The sequence below is a fragment of the Erithacus rubecula genome, assembly GCF_903797595.1.
Source record: "Erithacus rubecula genome assembly, chromosome: 3".
NCBI lineage: Eukaryota > Metazoa > Chordata > Aves > Passeriformes > Muscicapidae > Erithacus > Erithacus rubecula.
The window spans coordinates 141,287,694-141,310,867 of record NC_136689.1 but is presented as its reverse complement, the minus strand read 5'-3'; the positions used below and the strand labels follow the sequence as shown (position 1 = coordinate 141,310,867).

General features: G+C 38.4%; 1 protein-coding gene across 4 annotated transcripts in view; it reads right to left on the bottom strand.

Moving 5' to 3' along the window:
* The window catches only part of TRAPPC9 (trafficking protein particle complex subunit 9), a 433,615-nt gene that overhangs the window by 352,690 nt on the left and 57,751 nt on the right, over window positions 1–23,174 (bottom strand). For all 4 annotated transcript variants that reach the window (XM_079301130.1, XM_079301131.1, XM_079301129.1 and 1 more), the window contains 4 exons: window positions 22,695–22,827; window positions 21,302–21,465; window positions 14,449–14,601; window positions 5,676–5,800 (listed from right to left, as the gene is read on the bottom strand). In XM_079301130.1, the coding sequence (XP_079157256.1) occupies window positions 5,676–5,800; window positions 14,449–14,601; window positions 21,302–21,465; window positions 22,695–22,827 (575 nt within the window). The remainder of the gene's footprint in view (window positions 1–5,675; window positions 5,801–14,448; window positions 14,602–21,301; window positions 21,466–22,694; window positions 22,828–23,174) is intronic.

The following is a 23,174-nucleotide window of genomic DNA, read 5'->3' as shown; positions in this document are numbered from 1 at the left end:
TTGTGACACCTGGCCACGGGGCACAGAGCAGGTTACACTCTGAGAGCTCCAGCTGCAGGGGCTCTCTGACCTCTGGAAGAACAGTTTGAGGAAATTTATCATCTGATGCAAGCAGAACATTCACACAAACATCTCAGTTTCTAATCATTCTTAACATTTCTTACTGACCTGACTGGACTTTCACTACCCTGTTCCAGATGTTTGTTCCAAACCTCCCTCTCTCTACTTCAGGTTTCCAGCTCAGCAGGAAAAAAAATCCCATCTTTTTTTATTGCTCCATTATTCTAACCCAGTCAGCTTCCCCTCCTTTCCTCCCCTCACTTTCTGTACAGCCAATACTCTCCTACAAAAGCCAACCTCAGTATTAAGATTTTTTTCCTTTCTTATCACAATGTCATTATGGATGTGACCACCTCCAGCTGTTCACATAAGCTCTGTTTATTCTGTTGGTGTCAACTTTCATTTTTCTTTCTTCATCTTTAGACAAGAAAGAGATGAAGTGTGGTTTATACAGGAGATTGCACCTGCAGCTATTCTGATGAGAGATTTGTTTGGGTATAAGCAGGGTATCATCACTTGTTTTCTGAGTGGCAATGAAGACAGTCCACAGAAACAGTGCTTTTGACAGGCAGACAGTGAATCTATCCAATTCTTTTCTATTAGCACTTCATAAAAATTTTAATCCTTCTTTCATGTCAAATAAGATGGGAAAAACAGCAAGTTCTAAAACATATTGCATTGAAATTGCAGATGATACTGTGATAACATTGAAAACAAACTTCCAGACAAGTTGAATGAATTGAATTTATCCAAATCCAAGGGGCAGAAGAGTTTTTTTCCTATTCCTGGCTCTAGGGAATAGCTTCAGTAAAGTGTTTTCTTAGTGTTGTGAATTACAGCCCTCTCTAGGGCACAACAGACTGTTCCTTTCTTGAGAGAACAATCCACAGAAGAAGAGAGGAAGAGGAGTTGTGAGCAGAAATTGTGTGGAACACTCAACTATTTATAGAACTTCAGGGAAGGTAAGCAATGCTGAACTGGGCAGGGAAGGAAAGTTAAAAGCATTTAGACCCAGACTGCTCAAAAACTGCCAGCTCTGATCCAGATCCAGATCACAATCTCATTTTGCCAGACAGGTACCAATGCCAAAAACCCATCTCTCCCTTGTTTTTGCAGAACAGCTCTATTTTTATAATTCACTTTATCTCAAAGAAAACTGCAATTCTTGGCCAGAAAGGCAAGAGTGAACACCTTGCTGACCTGGCAAAGGTTGATGTGGCTCACAGCTCCAATCTGAACAGGCTTCAGGAAATGTCAGTAGCCTTCTGGCACTCATATCACAAATTTTAAATTACTAAAAATGAGATATGTACTATTTTGATAAAAATCAGATTTGGAAGTGAAAGAGCTTTGTTTATTTTTTTATCTTCTAGCATCTTGAAAGCTATTAGGGAAACAAGAGATAGAAACATAAGACTTGACATGTTTAATACTGAGGGAGAACTCAGGGCAACAGAATTTACAAGCACAGTACTGAATTCCAAAATAGGAGTGTGGATGTACAACATTTGTGCCTAAGATCTCTTTCCTATATTCACATTTCTTCAATGAAAAGGAATCTACATTTCAGTTGTGATCCGTACAACATCCACTCTAACTTCAGCAGCACCCAAAACTATTTAATTTTTTTTTTTAAATCCCACTTGTTCTGTTTAAGGGCTTAAACTCAGAATAGAAATGAGGCTTATGAATAAAAGGAGTTAGAACTTAAAGTATCAACAATATAAAGTTTATCTCTATTAGCAGCACACTTTCACATAGAAGAGTAAAGACTGAGAACTGAACAGAAAAAAATCCAATTAAGGCCTGTATCTCATCTTAATACACTGCAGAGTAAATCAGAAAAGATACTTTAAAGGCAGTGTGTTAAATTAAATTAGCTCTACATACTGTATTTTAACACTTCCTACCATTTACTGAGAGTGCAGGAGCAGAGCAGTTTTATGAGAGTACTTAAACCTCTCCAGCTTCTGCAGCTGAATCTCCAGAATTGCAGCTCACATCCAGGATGCAGAAGGAAATTCTCCTGAACAAACAAGTCTCAAAACAAATAAAGAAGTCAGCCAAATCCCTTATAAATTATAAACCAGCCCTGTCTGCCAAACAACTGGCCAGTAAGCACTGGGTGTACTTGACAGCTTAAAACAAGATTTTCAAAAACTCACAATATGCTTTCAAAGTTTTCATCACCCAGCTAAAGGAGTTCTCCATTTCAACTCTTCATTTGGGTTGCAGTGATCTCTGAAGCTCAAGTCCATATGGAATATGGAATGAAGTGCCAGTGTGCTTCTTCCATCTGACAAGAACTAGACTACACCACACAATCTCAGCTTCCAAGCATGAAAAGCAGTGCAGAATTCCCTGGGTTAAAACTAACATGTGTTTGCTGAGAAATTATGACATCTGGCTGTACTTCTCACTGCAGCTTTTGCCTTAAGACATAGAATAGTCAAATATCTAAACACACTGCACTGTTACCCAAAAAGTAACAGATCCAGCCTCAAAACTGACATTCCCACACCAGTGTCACCACAGCAATGGTGAAAGGATGAGTGACCCTAAGCAGGGCAATTCATCCTTTCATTCAGATGCACCCTGGAACAACCAAGGAGTTTAGACAAGGCTCAGCACAACAGCCCAGCACTGAACAGCACAAAAGAGTATCTGAACATAATATTAAAGCATGAGATTCTATTCAGCTTGAGGGTATAAGCAAGCTTTATGATGAGGTCATAAAGCAATTTTTACACTGAATTTATGAGCTCATTGTAACAGTCATTTCCAGAAGCCAGTGACTGGTTTATTAGGAGACAGCCTGCAGCCAAATTGCAAACAGAGATTGCAGAGAAGCTCGACTGCAATATCCAAAACTAAAGCACAAAAATTGTAAGGCAAACAAGTAAGGAGGGAAGCTTTAAGTATGAGGCTTATAAATATCTGAACAAGGACATTTCAGAATCAGCAACACGAGAAGCATTGATTTACATTCACTTTCATTTGCAGAAGTTCACTTTTATTTGAAGATGAGCTTATGCACAGCATGCAGGATTGAAAAATAACCACTACCCCTGAATATTCACACCAGACACCTATTGTTAAATCATGAATAAGTGACAGCAGAGTGTTTTCACCACACATACAAATTGTTTAAGATCCATCTTGCTTCTTAACTTAAACTCCCACTTGCTTCTTACATTAGTCCTTGTCAAACCACTCTAATTGGCACAACAATAAAGCAAATGTAACCCAGCACTCATCCCAAACTGCACCGTGAGGGACAAACAGCCCACGAGCCCAGATCTGTTCTGCTGCCACAGGGAGAAACTCAAGGATCTTTTAAGGAGGTTCTAGAAAACTCAAAAAGGTTCAAAAATATCAAATATTTTGAGACTTGCTATTAAAGAGAACCTTGGATCATTTCTCGTGTGCAGATCTCAGCTTGTTTCCTTTCAGACAGTGAAGGCTGAGCAAAAGCATTTGATAAGGAACATAATTCATGTACTTAAAGATACCCAGTCCAAAACAGAGAGACTCAAATCCAAAACTACAGCAAATTCCTCAAAACTCAGACAAGAAAACAGGACCACAGCACATTCTAATTATATCTTGAAAAGCTTAATTGACAGGATTGTTTACAGTAACTCCCTGATTCTATGGTTTATCTAGTTTTTTAGAATTTATCCAGCTTTCATTTTAAGCTCTGGTAGTACCTATGCTGCTCTCCAGTAAAGAGCAGTGTTAAAACAGAAGTCACAAGCAGAAACCCACATTATCACAGAATGACTGCCTAAAGAGGCAAAAACATCTCTGCAGTTATAACAGGTAATTTTTTTTCTGGTCATTTATCCACTACCTCTTTGCACATGTCTTTCTATGTACATAGAAAGTTACATGGATAGTTCAGTGAATCAAAAAACATTTCTAGCATAGTTCTAAATAGTTTAGAGCTCCATAGGCATTTTTAATCCAAGCAGATCCAACTATAGTAGTTTAATTGGGACAAACTCCAGGCACACTACAGGTGTTGTACAGCAGTGATGCTCATGAGGAACAGAGAATTATCTACTCAGCAAAGAACCCTTTGATGCTGTTGAAATGTGTATTCTCTACTCAACACAGTTTTGATCATCTGAATGGTTCTTCCATTGCAAAATACCAATTAAATCAAAATTCATTCCATAAACCTGCAACAGAATCCAGCATGTGCCTTCCCACCACACTGTTTTAGCTACACATGCTAAAAACCAAGTTTCTGTTTTACAGCTCTCCAACCATAATAACAATAATAATTCTAATACTATCATACAGATCATTTGGAACCTGCAACTTCTTGATTGCCAGGAAAACTCATTGACAAGCAAAAAGGGCATCCAAATTATTTTTTCCTCATATTTGGTGCAATGTTGTGCATTTATAGGTTTTTAATCCTATCTTGAAGTAATACTCCCCTTGCTCCCATGACTGAGAAGTGTCTATAGGTCAGACATTCCACACAAATCTCCCAACTTAAAAATTAATGCTGGACATTTTATTCACTTAAATAGCAAATTATTTCCTCAATCATGCTGATTTATATTTATAAACCATTAGAACACACCTTGCTATGTCATAAAACACAAAGGCTTTAGTAGTTTTGCTAGCACCTCTCCTATGCTGCAGTCATGCTTTCTGTGCTGCAGAATCAAGTGATGATGAATTAGCCGTGCTAATGGTCCAAAAGAAACACACTTACAAATTAACAGCTTCACCTGTTTATTGCCCAGACAGAACTGTGAATATTCTCACTGTGCAGGAAGCAAATTCACAGGCAAAGCAAGTAACTGAGAAAAGCAGAGCCTGTGTTTGCTTCTCAGCCAAATATGAGAAGCCAAATATTGCCATGCACAACACTCTCTCTAATTCCTGATGGGATGAGCTGATGCAGAACACGGATCTGTGCAGGGAATGTATCAAACACTGCACACAACACAACACTCACCAAAAGATGGGAAGAGACCAAAGAAGTGCTGCAGTCCATTATTTACAATCTTTCTTATTTTCATCTTAAATGATATCTTCTTCAAATCTGGCTATACAAAGCTAAGCATATTTGATGCTTGAAAGAACAACTTTAGACAACAGGTAATTGTGTTACAGAAATCAAAGAGAGCTCAGGCTAGGGCAGACTCTTGGTAAGCACAGCACAGCTTTCACCTACACAACTGTTCTTCCACCCTGCTACTTTCATTTACTTTTCCTTTGACTCTCTCAACTATTCTGTTTTATTACTTGTATGAACAGCACTAAAAAAAACTCACTGCAAGAAAGCCAAGAATTCACAGAGAAGCACCTTCCTGCAGAGTAAATAGCACAGTGAGGTGAGCTGACAGCTCCCCCAGTGCACCACAGGGACAGCCAGCTCTGCAATTTCCACTCTTAGCCTGATCTTTCTTCACCTTTTTTGTTTGTTGGCTCTAATATAACAATCCAAACACAGAACATCAAGCTGTGCTAAAGGAAACCAAAGGGAAATATTTATGAGACAAGGAAACCTTGGTTTTTTAATCACACAACAAACCATAGCACAGTACAACAAAAAAACATAGGTTTTACTTATTTTGATGTCATTGCCTTACCTTGACGTGACTGAAATCACCAACTTTGCTGCTTTCTTGGGGATTAAGGGGTTTGGTCTCCACTCTTGGTTTTACAACCTGCCGAAAGGGACTGGAGAGTGGGAGCCCACTGACACTGATTCCATCTGGAAAACAGAATAAATAGAATTACTTTTGCTTGTCTAATGCTATGTTTTGTTGCAATTAATTTATATCTGTACTACCAAAGGGAGGGAAAAGACACAAGAAGTGATATTAACCTTTTACACAAAAAGACAAAACAAAAGACAAAGATTATTTGGCTGTTTCTCCCAGGACACCAAAAATAATCAAACTTGAACACACCAAAAGCTCAGTGATTGTCATAGGGAAAGATGGCAACCACATTTGAAATATGACAACAGAGATGTCAGAGTTAACAATTTAAAATTAGTTTTAACATTTAAAATCATAAAACATCATAAAATCAAAGTTTGTAGTTTTCCATGACACTGTGACCCTATCAGCTCCTTAGGATCTTTAATTTAATTTCAGGTACAATGATTTCTTTTTCAAGTATACATTGTGGAAAAAAAGAAAATAGAGATGTCCTGTTTTGTACATCTACTGATGCAAAAATAGATAAAACAGTTCTCATTTATAAGGTTTCCATTGTAAGAGTCAACATAAAAGCTTCAGAAATACCCTGAATGTCCCTAGTTTGGAGCTAACTCCCAGTTTGGGTGCTGGCACACACAGCAAGATACAACACAAGCACTAACAGTGTCTGTTCCTGCCAACAAGGTGTAACTTGAAGGCAAATAAATGCACTGCAGCATACTTGGGGTTCTCAACACAACCAGGGCTGCACTCTAAGCACAAACTTACAATGTGAAAATTACTGCTGAGTCAAAAGAGTTAAAAGAAGCCTTAACAAACAGTAAAACTAGATTCACTCTTTGTTATTATTTAGATTTACATTCAAAGAAGAGAGAGACTTTGTTTCTTCATGCTGTGCAGAGCAACTGGAATCCACAAACACAACTAAATACAAGCAAAATCTCATGTACAGCAGCAGAGACATACAGCTGAACACATAGGAAACACCAAATTGCTACACAAAATCCAAACATATTTCCTAAACTGCTGCTATGAAATCTGAACATGTTGAGGATAAATTCCTCAAAAGAAAAAAAAACATAAGAACAAGATGCAATATGAGAGGAATTTTTATTCATTAAACTCCACCGATATCCAAATGAGAAAACAAAGGGAGTATTCCCAAATTCCCTTACTTGCAATTTCCTTCACTAAGTAATTCTAAAATGCACCTCAGCACTGAATAAATATCCTGTTCTATCAGCTCCTGGGGGAGAGCAGCACAGGGGGTGAGAGCACCCTGCCCATGCAATGCAGCAGGACCATGAACAGGGTAAAATACAGATACATTTGATCACAGGCCTTGAAAGCTGCTCTTCCAAAATGAAAATTAGGAGTTTTAATTGAGGAAAAATATTCTTTGCCAACTGATGAATGATTTTCACTAGTTCTATATTTAGAACAAAAACTGACACTGACTGGTGCATAAAATTGCAAATTAAAACATGAAAAGAACCAAGTATGAAAATCTGCATGGCATTAGTCAGATTTTTCACTTTTTATATGGCATGAGCTTTATTTATTTGAGAGTAGATAATACCTAAAACAACATCACAGAGACACAATTAACGCCTTCCTTAATTACTTTATCCTTTAAAATCCCATTTTTATTTTTATTTTCTAAGGTGGGGTGGAGAAGAAGAGACAATAGTTTAAACATTTTCTCTGCAAAGAGGAAATTTTGTATCCGAAAAAGGAGGTTGTTGAGCAAAGGAGACATCAGGATGAAAGGGATGTCCAAGGTAACGTGGGAGTGGTTGAACTTTCTGTCTCAAGTCTGTGGCACTCTCACAGAGCCAGTGCCAGGAACTTTGTTATGCTGCAAATGACTCAGCCCTTCACAGCCTGCACTGTTCATGGCAACTTTACTACCAGAAGACCAAAAAAAAATTAATTTTCTGCCACAAATAATTATTTTTTAAAATTATTTTGGTTTTTCTGGTTTTTGATCAAGCAGCAATGGGGGAAAAGACCTTGCCCAGCTCCTCTGCAACACATTAAATAGTCAGAATGGGGGAAATCCTGTTAAAAACTCTGGTAGGTTTCAGAACTTAATGATGGCAAGAGAAAACAGTGAGCACCAATGAAGCAGATCTCCAGAAGTTTTATTTGTTGAGATTTCATGTATTTTATTTTCTCTCATGAAGTTCAGAGAGATGAAGATGCTAAATCCTCCACAGTTTTCTTTTGTTAATCCCTACTGTCAAACAACCTGAGCAGCCTTGTACTATAAAAAGGATAATTGCCTTTCTACTCTGTCCAGAAATTTTCCTAATTTCAACAATCCACACTGAATATCTCCATGGTAACAGCATATGACCAACACTTTTTCCATGGTAACTGCAAAAACACAGCTTGCCTTTCCAACATCCCAGTCACTGCTGTCACAACAGAGCAAAATCTCTTCCCAGCATTTCCTCTCTCCTCTCAAATGTTAAGTAAATTGTCAATTTAACTTCATTAGGCACTTTCCCAACACACTGCACAGAAGAATCCCACAAAATTTCTTACTTGAATGAGGGAAAGTGCATTCAAGGAGTAAAAGCCACAGATTTACAATGTGGTAACTGAGCACAGAAGGGAGAGCTGGCATGGGACAGCTCCTGTCCCTGTCATCTGTGCTGTGCAAGGATCACTGGCCTGATCCAGGGGATAAAAATGACATCAAACTGACTAGGAGAAATTCTGTACCCAGAGGGAGATGGCACAGGTTACCCAGAGAATCTGTGGATGCTCCATCTCTGAAGTGTTGAAAGCCAGGCTGGACAGGGCTTGGAGCAGCCTGGGATAGTGGAAGGTGTGGCAGGGAGGTGGAATCTTTCCAATCTGTGATGCTATGTCATAGAACCATGGAGTTTTTGAGAAGTACACAGTTCATCACAACATATGAAAACTAAATGCCACCTCAACCCACTTGCTTATTTTGTCAATTGTTGCCTGTTTTAAATTTCCTAACAAAAACATATTGATAGGCAACATTTCATAAGAACACTGCAACACCTTTAAAGTACTTTAAACATGCAGACAAATAGAAAAAAAAAAAAACTTGAGACAGGAGACAGACTCTGTTTGCTGTGCTTGAATGTTTTCTTTTTTCTCCTTAGAAAAAGAGAACTGTATTCTCACAAAGTGTGAAGAATTCTAAAAACTTGTGTGCAGCAACAAAGAGCAGAATAACACCAGAATACAGAGAGTTTGAGGCAATATAATCCACCCTTCACACTTCAGGTGGGCACTGAGAGGCAGCTCCTTCCCTCTCTAAAAACATGCCCAGGTCCATGACAGGAGGGGCTCCAGGCAAAGCTCCTGGGACTGCAGCAGCTCTCTGGATCCCAGGAGCAGGGCAAAGCCAACAGGCTCCACACCTGAGCTCTTCTTTGAAACCCCATTACCTCTGAAGACAATAATCAGCAACAAAAAATGCACTGGAAGTAAGGATTTATGTCCTCAGGTTGTTGAACTGAACAAAAATTGGAAGATAAATTTACAATAAGGGTGAATGCAATCAAAGAGAACAAATGAAGTGTAAAGAAGTTCATAATAAACACTAGAGATTATGTATGCAGATTACTTTAGATGCTAAAATAAAGTGCCTCAGCAAAGGAACAGCTTTACAGGATGGCAGGTTTATTGGCCTTATATGTGCCAATAATCAATTTTATTGTTATTTGCCTCATGTTTGTCTTGGTTATTTACACTGTAAAGATTTGGGGTCTGAAACAGCAGCTCTGTGCATTTCTGTAGTGGCTGGTACAACTGCTTTTGGCTGAAGTACTCTGGCACTTACATACTTTTAAAAGAAATCCCACCCTGTATCAGTCAAACCATGAGACAAGATGATTTATCAAAGTGCAGTGGGAAGAGAAAAGGACACATTATCTTCTATAAGTACTAAAGCTGGAATTCAAGAATTCTGTAGATCTCAATCAAGAATATTTTTTTAAAGTTACACAGTGATGAATTCATAGAGGACACAGAAGCATCTGTATTTTTAAAAAATAGAACAAAAGGAAAAAAAACTCATTTATTCATCATGCCATTTACTCACATCAACCAAACTGACATCTTCAAACTGCAGAGACAAAAAAAAACTTCTTAGAAATGAAGTTACTTCAAAAGAATACTCAGAATGATTAAATGTAATAAAAGCTACCAAGCAGAGTAACATGAAAATGATAATACTGAAACATCTCTGAGGACCTCATCATCATAATCAGTGACACCATTATCCTAACAGAGTCTCCAGGCTACTTAGTTTCTTGGAAGAACTGTCAAGAGACCATTGAAATTCCAAACCAGGTATCCTTCTAACAAAAAAAATGCTTTGTCTGTATACTATGTGAGTGCAGAGACATTTTGAAGTAGATAAAATCTGTCCATTAAAGCAGAAAAACAACAAAGAGAGTGTGAAAAATACACTGGTCTTGCATACCAATGTTAAAAACTGTTCAAGATTAGTTCTTCTAGAAATATGCTATTATTTCTCTGCAACCTTTTTCCCCTAGAGTGATGCCTTAAGTTTTAGCTTTCATATTTTCCAGATTCTGTGGTGCATTAGCACACAACTCTGAACTTCATATAAAGTCCTAGCAAGTTCTCCTCACAGTTTAGTCAGACAAAACAATCCTTTTCCAGCCCAAGAACCAAGGACACCATTGCAGCTTCAGGCCCAAAAAGTGCAAACAACAGTGAATTGAGGAGAGCAATCAGAGAATGGGACTGCATAACCTGGAGCTGTAATTGGACAATCAACCCCAATATGTGAATGGACCAAAACTCATAAAACTGTGAAAACTTGTGACCCATTGTCCATCCTGGCTGGGCTCTTGTACTGCCCCAGGTTATCCTTTAAGGCCTTTTAATAAATACCTGATTTATTCCTTTAACTCTGTCTAGCCTCTGTTCCAGGCAACATCTCCAGGCATCAAGAGGAGGGAGAGACTTAAGGCACAGATTTGCTTCTCTCTCAACATGTAATTAATTAGTTCCTTTGATGAGTTTATGAATTTAAAATATTCTCACACTTGTCTTTAGGTTCCCTATACAGGGAATAAATGAACATTAACATTCTACATAATGAAGCAATCATTGTAAATTAATTCATTAACTTTGCAAAACACTGTCCCCACGTAACAGGAGCTTTTTTTAAAAGCCTCAAACAAGTCACCATGTACAATATAACCTGGAAAGAGCAGCTGTTGTTCCTACCCCATTTAGTATCAGAGAAATGCTGAATTTCAGAAATTGCAGTATAATATCTGGAAAGGGGAATTCATTATGCTCATAATGTGAATAACCTGTTGATCTTTTCAGTCACCTTAACAGGTGACAGAGATCTCCCTGCTTCAGCTCCTTGCAGCTCCAAGCAGACTGAGCACTTCCCCCTGCCTCACACAGTCCAACAACCTCAGAATCAAATTAAATGGTTCTGCTGACCTTCCCAGCCACAGGAGGAACCCTCAACCATCCAGCTGAGGGACATGAGATCCAAAATTTCACTAACATTTATAGCAAACATGGATCTCCCAAATCTTGGTCAACTGGCTTTAAGACATGGAATCACAGAATTGCTAAGGTTGGAAAAAACCTCCCAGATCATCATTATTCAACTCCCAGCCCAGCACCACCATCATGTTCACCACTAAACCATGTCCCCAAGTGCCTCATCCACACATTTTTTGAATGCTTTCAGGGCTGATGATTCCACTCTCACCCTGGAAGACCTGTTCCAATGTTTTCCAACTATTTCAGTGAAAAAATGTTTCCTAATTTCCAATCTAAACATCCCCTGGTGCAACTTAAACCCATTTCCTCTTGTATCTTGTTACCTGGTAGAAAAGACCAACACCCAGTAAGTTGTCAAAATTCAGCATAAATAAATGGGGGGAAACAATCCTAAACTTATACATGCAGTAAGAGGCTCTCAGCATTTAATTTCTGTTGAGAAGCAAGATCATGGAGTTGTGGTTCACACATTCATGAATATCCCAAATCAATGTTCAGCAACAGTCAAAAAGACAAATGATAAATTTGCATTACCCCATGAGGAATGTAATATAAAACAAAGAGCACCATTAGGTCATTACATGAACACACAGATCACCTTTACACAGTGTGCACAGCCTCCCTCAGACAGAATTGAGAGTTCAAAAGGGACAAAGCTTAGGGAACAGTTCCCATAAGAGGGACAACTAAGCCCTCAACAGTTAGGAATCCCCAGTCTGCTGTGACAATTCCCTGGGAAAATGCATCAAATCCCTGCAGGAACCATGTTTAGAAGATGTGTTCTCTCATGCAATAAGAAAACCTGGGAATATAAGGACATCAGTAAGTGCAGAGCTGTTAAAAAGTAATTTAGCTGTGACTCTTCATGCCAGGCATGTTGTGAAGTGCTGACAGGAAGAATGAAAAATTTTAGGAAGGAGAAATCCACTACTCATCAACTAAGGATGAGTAAAAGTGCCTAGAACCAGCCCTGGAAGCTCCTGAGCTAACAAGAGTTGGAGGCCAAAGAGGAAAACATAAGAATGTGCACATTTGTTCCTGTATTGTCCCACTGAAATCTGCTCTTAGCCACTGGCACAGTCAGATATTGGCTGGATGGTCACTGAGCTGACTCTATACAGCCACTTGTGCTTTTGTTTCCTTTAATCTGGAAAAACACCCAACATTTTTCCCTGTGAGACTGCACACCATCAATACACATCAGCAATTCAGATTGAGAGCTTAGGTTTACTTTCCAATTGGATAAATATGTATCATCAGAAACATCAGTAATTTATCCCTTCTGCACCATGTCCTGATTACAAAAAACTACAAAAAGAAGCAATTCCAGCAGCAAATGAAAAGACTTGAAAGTAAAAATTGCCCTACCAAAGACATTACTTTTAAGCAAAAAATATTTTGATAATAATTGTAAATATAGTTGGTCTCCAAAAGAAAAAGGTACCACAGCTACTCTATGATTAAAAGTCATGATGCCATTGATTTTTCTAGCTCTTGATTGTTCTTCCCATCAGGCTCTTACCTCCTCCTTGGAAAGCATTTGTAAAGTTTCTAAAGTTAAAAGCAATACATAAAAAATAAAGTAGCAACTACATTGTCAATATACTTAGCATCCCAAATAACCCTTTCAGAGGACACAGAGTACACAGCACCCACAGACACCAAAGTTCCAACAAAGGATGGATCCTACTCCCTTACCATCAGTGAAAGAGGAAAGGTTGAACTGCTTCAGCCACACAACCTTCCAGAGAAGCAGGAGGTAACAGTAGGGTAAAAATGGTGTTCAAAGGTTTTGTTCATCTGTGGTCCCATAAGAGCTGGTTACAGAGGCCAAAATCCAAATCCCAAATCCCACAACTGTTCAGTGTCTATATGAAGAAGTATGTTATCCTCACCTCCTACAGAATGCTTTGGGTTTATGTTATTTCATCAGAAAAGCTCCTAGACAAACACAGCTTCACAGCTTTTTGGACACTGGGCAAATGAAGGAAATCATTTATCTGTGTGCATTTATATATATCTATATATACATATCTACTATGAAATTTCACTTGCTATCAAGGGGCATTTCTCAGTGTCTCAATTCCCTGGCACCAGTTTTCACAATATCAGGGTGTCAAGGCTCTCCCTTCACTATCAACATTTTCAACAAACTCTAAATTGAACATTAGTGTAGCAACACTGTAGGGTTTGTGCAGTTAAGTCCTAAAATATTTTTAAAGTATCTTTAGATCTTACATTAGGGAGGTTTCAAAACCAAAATCTTTCAATCATTACTAACAACTACTATAATTTTTGTCTCAATGCATTTGCAAGGTAACTCACAGAAATCATTCCTATTCAACCTGAAGAAGCTCTGCATGCAATTTTGTTTTATTTTTCTGTACTGAAAGATTACTTATAATGGTAATTCTTCTTGCAAGTGGATCCTGGGAAAAAATCCAAATAACAGAGAGGTTTTAACACAGGAATATCTTGCTTTGTCAAGGTAATTTAATCAGTGTAAACATATCAGACAAATGAAGAAATACAGAGTAGAATAATTACTCCAGAAAGACTGTGTGTTTATTACGAAAAGGAAATAATTATTACAAATATCTGATACTTGTAATTCCAAATAATTTTAACAGAAGCAAACACTGTGGCTTCCTTTCATTCAAAATAAGTTTAAACACATGGCACTTTCTCTGCAGTACAAATATTATTATGCCTTAAATTTCAGTCTGTCACTTCAGGCAAAATTGCATTCAGCAATCATTCAGAATTCTGCAATCCTGGATAATGAAATAATCAACTCAATGCTATTTTTCTTTAAACCCCACTAATGTTTGTGAATTATTTTTCTTTACCTTCATAAGATAAGGATTCAAAGAGATACATCAAAAACACTGTCACAAAATATTTTAGAAGACAGCAGGGTAAGGTCTCATGATGGGGAAGTTGGGCCAGACTCTCATGCCCACAGCAGCCTCAAAAATTCACCCTTCAGTCTGCAGAGCTCAGCCAAGGGTTGTCTTGGCTTTACAAGACACAAATATTTCAAACACGCAGCCACATCACAAATTGGTTTAACACAAATGGCACAGCAATTAGAAAAATATTTCCAGCAGCACATACAATCCTCCTAAGCAAAGAGAAATGAAAAACTCACCATCACTGAGATCCTGCAGAAGGTTTTCTTGGCAAGAAAAGTCCAGCTTCACTTTAATGTTTACAATAAATGTTGCAATCTTTCCAGGTTTTAGAGGAAACTGGCAGAGGGTGTCTTCTAGATTCCAACTCAAGAAATCTCCATACAGCTTCTCTGTATCAAAATAAGTAAATATTTCATAAGCATAAGCCCTGCATTAAGGGAAGTTTCAGTTTTGAACTGCTGTAGAGAGTACCGACCAATTTTTCATGTTCTGTTTAAAATCTAAAATATTCAGAATTAAGGTATTAAAACTAATGTAGCACTAGAAAGATATAGAAATTACTGGGTACTGACACTGACCTGGAATCACACAGATCACAATGTTCAAATTATGAATTTAAATAAAGAAGATCACTACCAGAAAAAAAAATTTACACAACAGGCAGCATTAAATAGAAACTTTAAATATAGCCTGCAGGGGTTCTAAATGTTGATGTAGTTTTGAATCCTACACGGTTCAACTCAGGAGGTGTCAAATGAATGAAGAGCACTTTTCATCAAAATACACCAAACTTAATCAGCTGAAATTCTGAAACAGCTGTAACATCATTCTTCAGTTATTTACTGAGCAACAGAACAGGCTAAGAAGACTACTGGCTCTCATCTTTATAAAATGTTCTTTCTTAAAGCTGAGAAGCAGCTTTTTATAAAACCCAATCATTAAGGATGCCAGACAGGATTAGTCCTTGACAAAATAAATTTTGTTTAATAAATTATTTGTCATTGGTCCATTTGAGATAGGGGATCTATAATTATTAAGTTTTCCCTCATAAGACATACCAGAAAATTATAAAAGGGGAGAAAACCCCCAAAATTTACTGTTCATCTGCACTGGGTCTTCAGTTCTGGCCAGGGTTAACCCACCCCATCTATAACTCATTCATATATGCCAGAGCAGACAATGCTAAATACTACAAGAAAGTCTATGATACATAAAATAAACATGATGGTTTAACTGGGAGATTCCTAAAGGTATGTTTATTGATTTATTATATAATATTATTATATTATAGCAATGCACGTTATCTCCAAAGTATGCTGGAGAATTCTTCCAAAAGCTCATATAAAAAATACCATTTCAGCACAGCAACTGTGAAGTGACACAGTTCATCTTTACATCCTCCCAGGCTAATTGATAAGAGCAAGATAATTAGAATCTGCTGTGATTTTAGAACCTTTCCAAAACCACCATCTAAGATACTGTGTGAGGCAACAGGGTGGGCAGGTCCTACAGCCTGGAATAAAGGATCTTTCAGAAACAGCAATCAGAATTCCAAATTATGTCCAAATCATGCTGACTTGCACAGAAACCTTTGGTTTCCCTTTCTAGGGATGGAGAAAACAAAGAGAATAATTTTCTATTAACTTCTACCTAAATAATAAAAGTTTTGCCTGAAAGATATTCTTCGCACAGACCACCAGATGTTGTGTCTCTCCCCAGCAAATCAATAGTATAGATTTCTTTACAAAAACAAAGACAAGGTAAAAATAAAAAAATCCTCCCACAAACTGTTTCCTTAAACTCACCTCCACCTCACCTAATGATTTAGCTGTAACCTATCACCATTCTGATAATTTTCTTCTACTTGCAAGTAAAAATTAAGTTGATAGCTATGACAATCTCTATCCCCTTTTCCTGTTAAGTAAAAATCCAATATGCTAAAGGAGTGTTTTCCCTCAGTGTAAACAAAGAAAGATATATCCCAAGCAGTGGAGCAGCAAACTCTTTCCAAAATGTGTTTTCCTTAAGAGATTTATTCGAAGACATTTAAAGAGATTTATTTGAAGACATTACAAGTGAAAAGACTTTTGAAGTGAGAACAGCCCTTGCAGATACTTTCTAATTAACACCAGTAATTACAACACAACATCTAAATGCTTGAGCTGAAAGCTAAGCTGTAGATGTAGAGAAACAGCTAATTTATATTTATCTGACACTTGGTTATAGTTGAACAATGTTGACCTTGTTCAGTAATTACTATTACAGTGAATTATATTCTGGCTTCAGACCTTTCAGTTCAGTTGAAGGCTAAATTGGAGCAAGCCTGCATTCAGCTCTTTCTCAAGTCCAAAATCTGTGTTTAGCAAACATCTTAAGTTACAAGCAACTGTTATCAGGAGTTGTAAATAGCAAAATGTTTCATTAGACTGGGTACTAAATCACTAAAATCCTAACAAATATAACAGAAAAGCTTACCCAGAAACTAACTTTGGGTCATCCTAAGCCAATCTAACCTTTCAAAGATTTTAAGGTCTGCCAAAGAAAAAGCCCACACTGACATTTTGCATAGAGAAGCTTGACAGAAAAGTCTTTTGAGAACACAAGAACCCCAATTCTTTTCCATCTTAAATCCCCTGATAAATCTGGCTTTTTGTTATAGTTTATTTTATAAACTCAAAATAACTATCAGTTCTAAATGCACGGGCATTGGCATTCATACATTTCAAATTCTCCTAGACCTGCTGGATAGAAATGAACCTGCAGGACTTGCTATGCTCTTTCCAATGTGGGAACACATTTAGGAAGGAAAAAAGTCACTGCACAGAAGTCACTGTGTTCAGGGAGAGTGAGAATATGTGAAGAACAACTCTGCAGACACCAAAGGTCAGTGGAGAGGGGGCAGGAGATGCTCCAGGTGCCAGAGCTGAGATTCCCCTGCATCCCAGGGGGAGAACTCCTCTCCTGAACAGGAGCAAAGTGAGGTGAACTCACTGCAACCCCCATCCCCACCTCCCTGTGCCACTGTGGACATGGAAAACCTGGGAAAGAGGGAGTGGTGGGGGGAGGTGTTTTTAAGAGATATTTTACTTCCTATTATCCTGTTCAATTTTGTTAACAATAAAATTCAATAACTATCCCAAGGTGAGTCTGTTTTACCTGTGACAGAAATCAGTGAGTGATCTCTCCTGGTCCTTAACTCATGAATTCTCTTCTTTGGCCATTTGTGGAGGGGAGTGACAGAGCAGCTTTGATAGGTGTCTGGCATCCAGCCAGGGTCAACCCACCACAATAACCCAACTCCAATTTGAAAGAATATACGAAGCTTTCTTTAACAAAAAAAAAAAGTAAATAGATCTAGTCCTAGATATTCATAGTTTTTCCTGAACCTCAGAGTAGATTTTTCATTTGTGGTCTGGCAGATGTGTTCAAAGGCCATGGGAAGAACACAGCTGGACAGGTGAACCTGTTTCTCTATATTTAAATTCCTGAGGTCTGTCACTTCTAGGAAAGACAAGCGAGGATTTTGCTTCATCCAGGTTGATTCAGAGTGTGTAGCTGGGCTCACCACTTATGCTAAGATTGCCTCATGGGCTATTCTCAAGTCTCAGGTTTGAAAAGACCAGATTTATATTTTCCTCTGAGTGGATCAAACAGTTGGTTCATTAAAGCCTTTGCACTGCAGCCCCTATGTGAGGCACAACAAGCCTCTAACAAGAGCTGACTGGAGCCAACGGGAAGGCATCCAGCTCTGCACAGGTCAGCTTTCCAAAAACAGGATTACACAGTGTCTGATCCAGGGTAAGGGACACAGAGGGACAGTGTAAGGTGACACAGAGCTGACCCTGACAGTGGACATGTGATGTTCAACCTACAGATGCCCCAGCCTGGCTCAGGGGTGCAGTGAGACACTAAAGCCATGACAGACGTGTCTGTTGTGGCAGCATGACAAGTTCCTCTTGCTGATCTGCCTCAGGATCTGTTCCATAACACAGAGCTGCTGAAGGACTCAAAACCCTGTGATGTCCTTTATGAACTGTGCAGGGGGACCTGCAAGTTTTAATTTATCTGAGGGCCAGACTGGAAAACCCAAAGAGCTGCATCTGATAGTGACAGAAGAGAAGAAGTAAGGGAAGGCAATTGTGAAAGTCTCACCTCCAGAGGTTCTCATTAACATGACATCACTCAAACAATGCCAGAGAAGCTGGCATCCTCAAGGACAGTGACTGGCTATAAAACCAACAGTGAAAAAGAGAATGTTTGCCACTTACAGCACTAATCTGTGTGCTGAAAGCTGTGGCTCCAGAAACAGAAAGTAGGGAAATGGGTCAGGCAGGCAGCAGCTGCAAGAGATTCACAAGCAACTGCCAAGGAAATCAGGTGTAACAAAGGTTGACTGAAAGCTCTTTGTATTTGGCTGGAGTTGGGCAACAGCTTCCCATGGGGTCCTGAGCTGACAGGCAAGCTGTGGTCAGGCAGATGAAGGTGACCACCAGCTCACAAGGAGACCTTGGGCAGTTTGAACAGACACATTTCAGGGAGGAGCAGTACAAAATAACCAAGAGACAACTTCTTAATGCACCATGGACACCTGCACGTGCTTTTAACTTGTGTAACACCAAGAGTCTGTGTTGCTGTTAGAGATGGTTTAATGTTGTATCCTCATGATTCCATGCATGTATTCACTGACCAATGGAGCTGCTGACATTACTTTAGTTCCCTGTTGACCACCAGAATCCCATCTCACTGTACTGTCAGCCCAGCCTCATGCAATTTTATGAACTTATCATCAACTAAAATGGAAGAGTCCATGAAAAAAGGCAAAGCTCCACCCCCAACACATGAAAGACCTGTTGGAAAAAGTCCAAGGGAGGTCACTAAGGTGGTCACAGCACCTCTGCAATGAAGACACAGAGAGCTGGGGCTGTTCATCCTGGGGAACAGGGCATAACAAAGGGGAATGGCTTCAAACTTGACAGAGAACAGGTTTAGCTGAAGTATTGGGAAGAAGTTCTTTACTGTGAGGGTGGTGAGACCCTGGCACATGTTTCCCAGAGAAGCTGTGACTGCCTCATCCCTGGAAGTGTCTGAGAAAGGCTGGATGGGGCTCAGAGCAATCTGGAATAGTGGAAGGTGTCCCTGCCCAGAGAACTGGAAGTCCAAGGTCTTTAAGGTCCCTTCCCCAAACCATTCAGTGACTGATTCTATGATACTCTGCAACAGCTGCATGCAATCACATTTGAAATAACAAAATTATTGCATGCTTAATGTGGACCATTAGTTCCTCTGCCATGGACAGACAGACTTTTCCAGTGCTCTACATTGTTTCCACAGCAGTCATTTAAATAGTCACACTTATGGTTGTTTGGTTTTTTCCTCCAATAACAAAATTCATCTCAAGCATGCAGTTCCAAATACAGGAATGCATTTCACTTCTGCAAGACAACACAAGAAACTGAACATTCTGCTTGACAGAACCCTGGATCACCTTAAGTTCTGCTTTCAAAAGAAGGTTAAGATGATTTCCAGAGGTCCCTGCCCACACAGACATTTCTGATTGCATGATTCTGATGGCAGAGTTCTCACACTGTCAGAACAAATATCATTCAGTGTCTCTCAAAACTCACTTCTATTTTTCTGAGATAGGGATTTAAGCTGCATTTTTTGAGTGTGCACGCTTACAGCTTACTCATCAGAAATTTTGCTTTCTCTGATAGATAATTATCATGCCTAACAACATTTAAACAGTCAGATACACAATGGGGCTTCATCATAAACATCTTCTATAGAGAAAGAAAATACAGGATGAAGTACAATTAAAAGTTTTACTGAACTTAGAGATGAGTCTATCAGCTATTCTCCTTTTTCCCCCACAGTTTTTAACAAAAGTTGTCATGAAGAGATGGTGGCTTTAAAATTGGCATGAGTCTCTTTTTCTACATTGTGAACCCATGAACTGTGCAATGCTACGTACCAAAATTCTGAATAACATGTGATTCACAGACTCATTTATTCCACTATTTAATACATAAATTTCTCCATTTCACCTGAATTCTCTATTGGCCTCTCCATTCCATACATGCAGCCCCTGGCCTAGGAGGAGCATGCTGGAATTTCTGAAACAACAACAGTAAGTCATCATAGGTTTCAACTCCTAAAATAATTCCTGGTAACAAGTCTCAGGCCGAAAATCTATTTTGAGATGATTGGCAACTCCTATTCTCTGAGGTTGTGGAGAAGGGGATACTCTGTTATAAAAAAATCACGAGCTTGAATACTGAAATGAACAGAAATCACAAGGTATCACACTGCATTTTAATGCTCTGGCACTGACAGAATAAAACCTGCAATAAAATAAAGTATTTCTACTGTCAGTAAAGATTATGCTGCTTGTCACCTGCAGTACTTCTGTTAAGATCATTTTCATAAACCAAAAAAAATGGATCGCAAAACAAAAGCAGGATCCACTTATCAGACTACTTTTTAATACTAACATGGACAGAGTATTTCAAGAGAATTAAGTGTACACAGGGGACGTGCTGTATTTCATCCAGAGCTTCAATTATTCTTTTAACTCAAAATAGCTTATTTTATTTATTGCCTTGTCTTTTAAAGTCTTCTCTCTGATTTTTTTCTTACTGCTCACTGAGTGAGATAGAAAGAGGCTTATTTACTTTCACTCCCTCAAGTAGGACAACATTACTGCTAATAGTAATTTATTTAATGAACTAATCAGCATATTTAGACATAAGGAGAAAATAATTTAGACCCAAGATTCTTCCTCTTGACAAGTAATTGCTTCAGGATTTTTCCCCAAGTAACACTAAAATTAAATCTAGATTTCCAAAAAGCAGGTGACCCTTTAACACACAGACAGTTCTACAGTTTCCTTCATCTTTCTACATTTTCTTACATTCTCTTTCATTTCTATAATCCTGCAATAAAACCAAACTGAATTATTTCAGTTCTGTAATGGCTCTAACTATGATATTTATTCTAAACTGGCCTAAAAGAAGTATAACACAAATCATCTCCTTTTTATCAGAGAAAAAGTCAGCACTATTATTTCCAAATATAAACCAGCATACACACCCTTGGTGTTGACTGTTTTTGCTGTCACCTCCAGTTTCTCCAATGGTTCTACTCCAATATTTTCTAATTTAATGATGAGCTGCTGGGTCTCTCCATTGTACAGCTGGACAGACACATTAGTGGAGATTTCATCCCCTGAAGAAGGCTGAAGTGTATGAGCAGACCTGCAAAATGTGACAAACAAATTATTATGATGAAAATGTTAAAAGCCTGTCCAGGTTACTCTATTCACTATTCTTGGAAGACTCTAAAATAACTGCTGAAGACACTAGATACCATTTTCCATTCTCATTTTTAGAACCATTGAGAACAAAAATTAATAATTTATGCATAAGACAAGTCGGATTTCAAGCAATAAAGAATACATATTCTAACTCTGAAAGCTTGTTAAACTACCTGCAAAAACTGTAAGGGAGGATAAAGGAAATAAAAATCAAGAGCAGGTCAGTGGATAGTGCAAGGCATAAACATCATAGCAGTGGATCCTGGGAAACATTCCCAGTGTGAAAGGCAAAATAGTGACTAGAAATGAACTCTTTGGAGCATGAATGAGGGAAAGAGGTTGCAGAACAAGACAGATGGGCAGAGGTTCCATTCCTGACTGTATTTTCTGTGCTAATGCAGAATGGTCAGAAGGCACAAAGGATACAAGGACAGAAGTTACTGAGATTAATGACCAATAATTCCACTTATTTTTGCAGGTATTCCTGCATCCTTCCCTTTGATCCTGTCCTTCCTTAGCACAGGACAAGCAGCCTCCACAAACAGGAGCAGATTTCAGTCTTTCAGAACAGATCTGTGATGAGGACTTCAAACAAGTATTTTCTGATCATTCAGAATGTACTGTCATGTGCTGTTAGCATTTCAGGGCTCTGAAATTTGAGCACGTGGAGTGAAAGAGAAAAAAGAATTTCTTTTTTCCCCCCCCTCATTTTGAGATAAAATTATCATGGAATTGCATACTAAAAAGGAAAACAAATCATGTTTTCAGTTACTGTAAAAATGTACCTGTATTACTTAGTGATTTTTTTCTGCATATTTTTCTCTCATACTTTTTCTTTCTTCCGTCATAACTGATCTGAATTAACAGTGATGCCTGAACTGGATTGTTAAGATACAAACAGTGAATTCTTGGCTTGATACATCCCTCTTTGCCCAAAACCAAAGTTATGAGCACAACAATACTGCAAAATTATTTCTGCATATTTCTGTGAAATTCCAAGGTTTCAAGCAGTAAAACAAAAAACCCAAATTTGCATTCTAAGGCAAATAACGCAAATTTAGATTATGTCCCGTTTTACTCAAGCACTGATAATACACTCAGGTGGAACAGCTTTTATTTAGCACTAACAAATATGACCAAATAAAATGATAATTTAATTTAATTTTTCACCTTGGAAGGGAGGTGCTGATCTGCAGCCTGGGCAAAGCTGGGATGACTTCAACAGTGCAGCCATTGGTCTTCACTCCTGGCAGATTGTCCAGAAGGCAATCACTGAAGACTCCAAAAACTGAAGTATGATAACCTGAGATTTAGAAGAAAACACTAGTTATGTTGTGAATTTTACTGCTTCTTGGCAGGTCCAAAAGTACTAAGTTTACTGGTCAGATCTTTTCAGTGTATCTGCTGCCCAAATCACCACCTTCTCTACAGGAAAATCTTCTCAGGACATATATATGTACAGGACTTTCAAACCCCTGAAATAACAACATTTATAAGTACCTGACAATGTACAAACAACACATGTTCACCTCTGCATCTGTGGCATGTAAAATACAAGAAACTGTAAAGAGCCTCTGATTTCTAAAGTGCATTACAGTAACTTCTGCAGAATTCTTTACAAGGCCAACATCACAAGTCATGGTAGAGACA